The sequence below is a fragment of the Sphaeramia orbicularis genome, unplaced genomic scaffold (genome assembly GCF_902148855.1).
Source record: "Sphaeramia orbicularis unplaced genomic scaffold, fSphaOr1.1, whole genome shotgun sequence".
NCBI lineage: Eukaryota > Metazoa > Chordata > Actinopteri > Kurtiformes > Apogonidae > Sphaeramia > Sphaeramia orbicularis.
The window spans coordinates 153,591-163,145 of record NW_021941635.1 but is presented as its reverse complement, the minus strand read 5'-3'; the positions used below and the strand labels follow the sequence as shown (position 1 = coordinate 163,145).

General features: G+C 38.1%; 1 protein-coding gene across 1 annotated transcript in view; it reads left to right on the top strand.

Moving 5' to 3' along the window:
- Nucleotides 1–1,582: 1,582 nt before the first annotated feature.
- Nucleotides 1,583–9,555, top strand: part of LOC115416639 (phosphatidylserine decarboxylase proenzyme, mitochondrial-like) — a gene marked incomplete at its 5' end in the record, with an annotated part of 14,255 nt that continues 6,282 nt past the window's right edge. Inside the window, 3 exon segments of the mRNA XM_030130475.1 lie at nt 1,583–1,727; nt 2,699–2,752; nt 2,754–2,834. Coding sequence (XP_029986335.1) covers nt 1,583–1,727; nt 2,699–2,752; nt 2,754–2,834 — 280 coding nt within the window.

Below are 9,555 nucleotides of genomic sequence, written 5' to 3'. Positions count from 1 at the left end.
TCCGATCACAGATCCTGGACACAGAGGAAAAGCAATCAATTCTATCTCAAGTCGAACCGACAGCCAACCAATCAAGTTACGTTAGGGTGGTCATGTGACACCAATGCAGGAAGACGGTCAGCGCAGATGTGTGAACGGAATGTTTTGCATCTGAATTTTTTTTATTTTAAATTTATGAACATAGTTGAATTCAGAGAAAAGAAATTCAGATACTTAAGTTCAGTGCTAGAAATTCAACAGCTTTTTTAATTCCAAATCTGATGAAACAGATTGACTTCCATCTGTGGGTGGGGGGCAGCTGGGCCCAAAGTCTGGGTTAGGGTTCAGGGGACACCATGGTCCTGGATCCTGGGGGGTTCAGGGGACACCATGGTCCTGGATCCTGGGGGGTTCAGGGGACACCAACCTAATGTTGGCTTTAATAAAACACATCAGATTATGTGGAAAAAACATCAGATGTCTGAGTGTTTAAAGTGTGTGTTCACACAACCAGTGACACACACACACACCACACACACACACACATCTACGGATTAAATCCACTGTATGTGAAGGAAACAGAACACTGGAACAGAGGTAGAAGTCAGAGCAGTCATGTGATCCTTTTGAACTCCACACCTTTGAATGTGTTGTGTTTTTTTATTGTTCTGTTTGTTTATTTTTTACCTTCTGGGTCTGAGTGAGGGATTCTGCACACTTTGGACACCATGGTATGAAGGGTCACATGACTTTATGAAATACTAAACCATGTCAAATAGAAAACCAAACTATGAAAACATCTGGACATTAGTACGACTGTAGGGGATTAAAGGACGTCTGTGGGCGGGACAAGGACGTCTGTGGGCGGGACAACGAAGGGTTAATGGGGATGTTTTTGGACCCAGTGGATCCAGTGTGTTTACATCTGCTGTGGTCTGAATACAAAACAAACAAACAAACAAAGCCACCAGTCTGTGGACTCTGTCATAACCGTCTGCCGTCCTCTGTTAGCAGCTCTGTAGCCTATCAGTGTTAGCATCTCTGTTAGCAGCTCTGTAGCCTATCAGTGTTAGCATCTCTGTTAGCAGCTCTGTAGCCTATCAGTGTTAGCATCTCTGTTAGCAGCTCTGTAGCCTATCAGTGTTAGCATCTCTGTTAGCAGCTCTGTAGCCTATCAGTGTTAGCATCTCTGTTAGCAGCTCTGTAGCCTATCAGTGTTAGCATCTCTGTTAGTGGCTCTGTAGCTTAGCAGTGTTAGCATCTCTTGTTAGCGGCTCTGTAGCTTAGCAGTGTTAGCATCTCTGTCAGTGGCTCTGAAGCTTAGCAGTGTTAGCATCTCTGTTAGCAGCTCTGTAGCCTATCAGTGTTAGCATCTCTGTTAGCAGCTCTGTAGCTTAGCAGTGTTTAGCATCTCTGTTAGTGTCTCTGTAGGATAATAGGGTTAGTGGTGTTAGCATCAGTGTGCTGTATTTCAGCTCCTCCTGCTCCTCCTCCTGCTCCTGCTGCTCCTCCTCCTCACACATGCTCGCCCCTTGCCCCGCCCCTGTGTCCTCCTCCTGTCTCCTTCCCGGTTTTAACTCGTTTATGTCGTCATTCTAATCAGGCTTCAGGTGCCTCGCTTGGCGCTCCGTCGTAGTCTGAATGCGTTGAGTGGGGCGTGTCTCGCCCCCGCCCATTGGCGTCGCCGGCCAATTGCCTTCCTCTGCTATGTGCTGTCTGTCAATGCTCTACGGCCACTGGCCAATCGGGTAAGAGCAGCTGCAGGCTGATCCTGTGATTTGATGATGGAGAGGGGGAGGGGCTTATCACATATGGACCTCCACTGGTTTCTCCTCCTCCCGCTCTCTCTCCTCCCTCTCTCTCCTCTCCTCACCTCCTCCTCCTCTCTCTCTCTCTCCTCCTCCTCTCTCTCACCTCCTCCCTTTCTCCTCCTCTCTCTCTCCTCCTCCTCTCTCCCTCCTTCACCTCCTCCTCTCTCTCCTCTCTCTCTCCTCTCTCTCACCTCCTCCTCGTCTCCTCCTTCCTCACCTCCTCTCTCCTCTCTCTCTCCTCTCTCCTCCTCTCTCACCTCCTCCTTTCTCCTCCTCTCTCTTCCCCCTCTCCTCCTCTCTCTCCTCTCTCTCTCCTCTCTCTCACCTCCTCCTCTCACCTCCTCCTCCTCTCTCTCCCTCCTCTCACCTCCTCTCTCCTCCTCCTCTCTCTCATCTCTCTCTCCTCCTCTCTCTCTTCCTCCTCCTTTCTCCTCCTCTCTCCTCCTCTCACCTCCTCTCTCTCCTCCTCTGTCTCACCTCCTCCTGTCTCCTCCTCTCACCTCCTCTCTCCTCCTCTGTCCTCCTCCTGTCTCCTCCTCTCACCTCCTCTCTCCTCCTGTCTCCTCCTCTCTCCTCCTCCTGTCTCCTCCTCTCTCCTCCTCTCACCTCCTCTCTCTCCTCTCTCTCACCTCCTCCTTTCTCCTCCTCTCTCCTCCCCTCCCCTCCTCTCTCCTCTCTCTCTCCTCTCTCTCTCCTCTCTCTCACCTCCTCCTTTCTCCTCCCCTCACCTCCTCTCCCCTCTCTCTCTCCTCTCTCTCACCTCCTCCTTTCTCCTCCTCTCTCTCCCCTCACCTCCTCTCTCCTCTCTCTCACCTCCTCCTCTCTCCTCCTCTCTCCTCCTCCCCCCCCTCACCTCCCCTCACCTCCTCTCTCCTCTCTCTCACCTCCTCCTCTCTCCTCTCCTCCAGGTGGCGTTGTATCGTTCCTTCCCCACTCGTCTCCTCTCTCGGGCCTGGGGTCGGCCTGAATGGAGTTGAACTGCCCACGTGGCTGCGCAAACCCATCTACTCCCTTTACATCTGGACCTTTGGAGTCAACATGCAGGTAAACAAACAGCTTTACTACTGTTTACTGGTAGTTTACTACTGTTTACTGTTAGTTTACTGGTAGGTTTACTACTGTTTACTGGTGTTTACTACTGTTTACTGTTAGTTTACTTGGTGTTACTGTTAGTTTACTGGTGTTTACTACTGTTTACCTGGTGTTTACTACTGTTTACTGTTAGTTTACTGGTGTTTACTGTTAGTTTACTGGTGTTACTGTTAGTTTACTGGTGTTTTACTACTGTTTACTGGTGTTTACTACTGTTTACTGTTAGTTTACTGGTGTTTACTGTTAGTTTACTGGTGTTTACTACTGTTTACTGTTAGTTTACTGGTGTTTACTGTTAGTTTACTGGTGTTTACTACTGTTTACTGTTAGTTTACTGGTGTTTACTACTGTTTACTGGTGTTTACTACTGTTTATTGTTAGTTTACTGGTGTTTACTGTTAGTTTACTGGTGTTTACTGTTAGTTTACTGGTGTTTACTACTGTTTACTGTTAGTTTACTGGTGTTTACTACTGTTTACTGTTGTTTACTACTGTTTACTGTTAGTTTACTGGTGTTTACTACTGTTTACTGTTGTTTACTACTGTTTACTGTTAGTTTACTGTTGTTTACTACTGTTTACTGTTGTTTACTACTGTTTACTGGTGTTTACTACTGTTTACTGTTAGTTTACTGGTGTTTGCTACTGTTTACTGTTGTTTTCTTCTGTTTACTGTTAGTTTACTACTGTTTACTGTTAGTTTACTGGTGTTTACTACTGTTTACTGGTGTTTACTACTGTTTACTGTTAGTTTACTGGTGTTTACTGTTAGTTTACTGGTGTTTACTACTGTTTACTGGTGTTTACTACTGTTTACTGTTAGTTTACTGGTGTTTACTGTTAGTTTACTGGTGTTTACTGTTAGTTTACTGGTGTTTACTACTGTTTACTGGGTGTTACTACTGTTTACTGTTAGTTTACTGGTGTTTACTGTTAGTTTACTGGTGTTTACTACTGTTTACTGTTAGTTTACTGGTGTTTACTGTTAGTTTACTGGTGTTTACTACTGTTTACTGTTAGTTTACTGGTGTTTACTACTGTTTACTGGTGTTTACTACTGTTTACTGTTAGTTTACTGGTGTTTACTGTTAGTTTACTGGTGTTTACTGTTAGTTTACTGGTGTTTACTACTGTTTACTGTTAGTTTACTGGTGTTACTACTGTTTACTGTTGTTTACTACTGTTTACTGTTAGTTTACTGGTGTTTACTACTGTTTACTGTTGTTTACTACTGTTTACTGTTAGTTTACTGTTGTTTACTACTGTTTACTGTTGTTTACTACTGTTTACTGGTGTTTACTACTGTTTACTGTTAGTTTACTGGTGTTTGCTACTGTTTACTGTTGTTTACTTCTGTTTACTGTTAGTTTACTACTGTTTACTGTTAGTTTACTGGTGTTTACTACTGTTTACTGGTGTTTACTACTGTTTACTGTTAGTTTACTGGTGTTTACTGTTAGTTTACTGGTGTTTACTACTGTTTACTGGTGTTTACTACTGTTTACTGTTAGTTTACTGGTGTTTACTGTTAGTTTTCTGGTGTTTACTACTGTTTACTGTTAGTTTACTGGTGTTTACTGTTAGTTTACTGGTGTTTACTGTTAGTTTACTGGTGTTTACTACTGTTTACTGTTAGTTTACTGGTGTTTACTACTGTTTACTGGTGTTTACTACTGTTTACTGTTAGTTTACTGGTGTTTACTGTTAGTTTACTGGTGTTTACTGTTAGTTTACTGGTGTTTACTACTGTTTACTGGTGTTTACTACTGTTTACTGTTAGTTTACTGGTGTTTACTGTTAGTTTACTGGTGTTTACTACTGTTTACTGGTGTTTACTACTGTTTACTGTTAGTTTACTGGTGTTTACTGTTAGTTTACTGGTGTTTACTGTTAGTTTACTGGTGTTTACTACTGTTTACTGGTGTTTACTACTGTTTACTGTTAGTTTACTGGTGTTTACTGTTAGTTTACTGGTGTTTACTACTGTTTACTGTTAGTTTACTGGTGTTTACTGTTAGTTTACTGGTGTTTACTACTGTTTACTGTTAGTTTACTGGTGTTTACTACTGTTTACTGGTGTTTACTACTGTTTACTGTTAGTTTACTGGTGTTTACTGTTAGTTTACTGGTGTTTACTGTTAGTTTACTGGTGTTTACTACTGTTTACTGTTAGTTTACTGGTGTTTACTACTGTTTACTGGTGTTTACTACTGTTTACTGTTAGTTTACTGGTGTTTACTGTTAGTTTACTGGTGTTTACTGTTAGTTTACTGGTGTTTACTACTGTTTACTGGTGTTTACTACTGTTTACTGTTAGTTTACTGGTGTTTACTGTTAGTTTACTGGTGTTTACTACTGTTTACTGTTAGTTTACTGGTGTTTACTGTTAGTTTACTGGTGTTTACTACTGTTTACTGTTAGTTTACTGGTGTTTACTACTGTTTACTGGTGTTTACTACTGTTTACTGTTAGTTTACTGGTGTTTACTGTTAGTTTACTGGTGTTTACTGTTAGTTTACTGGTGTTTACTACTGTTTACTGTTAGTTTACTGGTGTTTACTACTGTTTACTGTTGTTTACTACTGTTTACTGTTAGTTTACTGGTGTTTACTACTGTTTACTGTTGTTTACTACTGTTTACTGTTAGTTTACTGTTGTTTACTACTGTTTACTGTTGTTTACTACTGTTTACTGGTGTTTACTACTGTTTACTGTTAGTTTACTGGTGTTTGCTACTGTTTACTGTTGTTTACTTCTGTTTACTGTTAGTTTACTACTGTTTACTGTTAGTTTACTGGTGTTTACTACTGTTTACTGGTGTTTACTACTGTTTACTGTTAGTTTACTGGTGTTTACTGTTAGTTTACTGGTGTTTACTACTGTTTACTGGTGTTTACTACTGTTTACTGTTAGTTTACTGGTGTTTACTGTTAGTTTTCTGGTGTTTACTACTGTTTACTGTTAGTTTACTGGTGTTTACTGTTAGTTTACTGGTGTTTACTGTTAGTTACTGGTGTTTACTACTGTTTACTGTTAGTTTACTGGTGTTTACTACTGTTTACTGGTGTTTACTACTGTTTACTGTTAGTTTACTGGTGTTTACTGTTAGTTTACTGGTGTTTACTGTTAGTTTACTGGTGTTTACTACTGTTTACTGGTGTTTACTACTGTTTACTGTTAGTTTACTGGTGTTTACTGTTAGTTTACTGGTGTTTACTACTGTTTACTGGTGTTTACTACTGTTTACTGTTAGTTTACTGGTGTTTACTGTTAGGTTACTGGTGTTTACTGTTAGTTTACTGGTGTTTACTACTGTTTACTGGTGTTTACTACTGTTTACTGTTAGTTTACTGGTGTTTACTGTTAGTTTACTGGTGTTTACTACTGTTTACTGTTAGTTTACTGGTGTTTACTGTTAGTTTACTGGTGTTTACTACTGTTTACTGTTAGTTTACTGGTGTTTACTACTGTTTACTGGTGTTTACTACTGTTTACTGTTAGTTTACTGGTGTTTACTGTTAGTTTACTGGTGTTTACTGTTAGTTTACTGGTGTTTACTACTGTTTACTGTTAGTTTACTGGTGTTTACTACTGTTTACTGTTGTTTACTACTGTTTACTGTTAGTTTACTGGTGTTTACTACTGTTTACTGTTGTTTACTACTGTTTACTGTTAGTTTACTGTTGTTTACTACTGTTTACTGTTGTTTACTACTGTTTACTGGTGTTTACTACTGTTTACTGTTAGTTTACTGGTGTTTACTACTGTTTACTGTTGTTTACTTCTGTTTACTGTTAGTTTACTACTGTTTACTGTTAGTTTACTGGTGTTTACTACTGTTTACTGGTGTTTACTACTGTTTACTGTTAGTTTACTGGTGTTTACTGTTAGTTTACTGGTGTTTACTACTGTTTACTGGTGTTTACTACTGTTTACTGTTAGTTTACTGGTGTTTACTGTTAGTTTTCTGGTGTTTACTACTGTTTACTGTTAGTTTACTGGTGTTTACTGTTAGTTTACTGGTGTTTACTGTTAGTTTACTGGTGTTTACTACTGTTTACTGTTAGTTTACTGGTGTTTACTACTGTTTACTGGTGTTTACTACTGTTTACTGTTAGTTTACTGGTGTTTACTGTTAGTTTACTGGTGTTTACTGTTAGTTTACTGGTGTTTACTACTGTTTACTGTTAGTTTACTGGTGTTTACTACTGTTTACTGTTGTTTACTACTGTTTACTGTTAGTTTACTAGTGTTTACTACTGTTTACTGTTGTTTACTACTGTTTACTGTTAGTTTACTGGTGTTTACTACTGTTTACTGTTGTTTACTACTGTTTACTGTTAGTTTACTGGTGTTTACTACTGTTTACTGTTGTTTACTACTGTTTACTGTTAGTTTACTGTTGTTTACTACTGTTTACTGTTGTTTACTGTTAGTTTTCTGGTGTTTACTACTGTTTACTGTTAGTTTACTGGTGTTTACTGTTAGTTTACTGGTGTTTACTGTTAGTTTACTGGTGTTTACTACTGTTTACTGTTAGTTTACTGGTGTTTACTACTGTTTACTGGTGTTTACTACTGTTTACTGTTAGTTTACTGGTGTTTACTGTTAGTTTACTGGTGTTTACTACTGTTTACTGGTGTTTACTACTGTTTACTGTTAGTTTACTGGTGTTTACTGTTAGTTTACTGGTGTTTACTGTTAGTTTACTGGTGTTTACTACTGTTTACTGGTGTTTACTACTGTTTACTGTTAGTTTACTGGTGTTTACTGTTAGTTTACTGGTGTTTACTACTGTTTACTGTTAGTTTACTGGTGTTTACTGTTAGTTTACTGGTGTTTACTACTGTTTACTGTTAGTTTACTGGTGTTTACTACTGTTTACTGGTGTTTACTACTGTTTACTGTTAGTTTACTGGTGTTTACTACTGTTTACTGGTGTTTACTACTGTTTACTGTTAGTTTACTGTTGTTTACTACTGTTTACTGTTGTTTACTACTGTTTACTGTTGTTTACTACTGTTTACTGGTGTTTACTACTGTTTACTGTTAGTTTACTGGTGTTTACTACTGTTTACTGTTGTTTACTTCTGTTTACTGTTAGTTTACTACTGTTTACTGTTAGTTTACTGGTGTTTACTACTGTTTACTGGTGTTTACTACTGTTTACTGTTAGTTTACTGGTGTTTACTGTTAGTTTACTGGTGTTTACTACTGTTTACTGGTGTTTACTACTGTTTACTGTTAGTTTACTGGTGTTTACTGTTAGTTTACTGGTGTTTACTGTTAGTTTACTGGTGTTTACTACTGTTTACTGTTAGTTTACTGGTGTTTACTGTTAGTTTACTGGTGTTTACTGTTAGTTTACTGGTGTTTACTACTGTTTACTGTTAGTTTACTGGTGTTTACTACTGTTTACTGTTGTTTACTACTGTTTACTGTTAGTTTACTGGTGTTTACTGTTAGTTTACTGGTGTTTACTGTTAGTTTACTGGTGTTTACTACTGTTTACTGTTAGTTTACTGGTGTTTACTACTGTTTACTGTTGTTTACTACTGTTTACTGTTAGTTTACTAGTGTTTACTACTGTTTACTGTTGTTTACTACTGTTTACTGTTAGTTTACTGGTGTTTACTACTGTTTACTGTTGTTTACTACTGTTTACTGTTAGTTTACTGGTGTTTACTACTGTTTACTGTTGTTTACTACTGTTTACTGTTAGTTTACTGTTGTTTACTACTGTTTACTGTTGTTTACTACTGTTTACTGGTGTTTACTACTGTTTACTGTTAGTTTACTGGTGTTTACTACTGTTTACTGTTGTTTACTTCTGTTTACTGTTAGTTTACTACTGTTTACTGTTAGTTTACTGGTGTTTACTACTGTTTACTGTTAGTTTACTGGTGTTTACTGTTAGTTTACTGGTGTTTACTACTGTTTACTGGTGTTTACTACTGTTTACTGTTAGTTTACTGGTGTTTACTACTGTTTACTGTTAGTTTACTGGTGTTTACTGTTAGTTTACTGGTGTTTACTGTTAGTTTACTGGTGTTTACTACTGTTTACTGTTAGTTTACTGGTGTTTACTACTGTTTACTGGTGTTTACTACTGTTTACTGTTAGTTTACTGGTGTTTACTGTTAGTTTACTGGTGTTTACTGTTAGTTTACTGGTGTTTACTACTGTTTACTGTTAGTTTACTGGTGTTTACTACTGTTTACTGTTGTTTACTACTGTTTACTGTTAGTTTACTGGTGTTTACTACTGTTTACTGTTAGTTTACTGGTGTTTACTACTGTTTACTGTTAGTTTACTGGTGTTTACTGTTAGTTTACTGGTGTTTACTACTGTTTACTGTTAGTTTACTGGTGTTTACTACTGTTTACTGGTGTTTACTACTGTTTACTGTTAGTTTACTGGTGTTTACTGTTAGTTTACTGGTGTTTACTGTTAGTTTACTGGTGTTTACTACTGTTTACTGTTAGTTTACTGGTGTTTACTACTGTTTACTGTTGTTTACTACTGTTTACTGTTAGTTTACTAGTGTTTACTACTGTTTACTGTTGTTTACTACTGTTTACTGTTGTTTACTACTGTTTACTGGTGTTTACTACTGTTTACTGTTAGTTTACTGGTGTTTACTACTGTTTACTGTTAGTTTACTGGTGTTTACT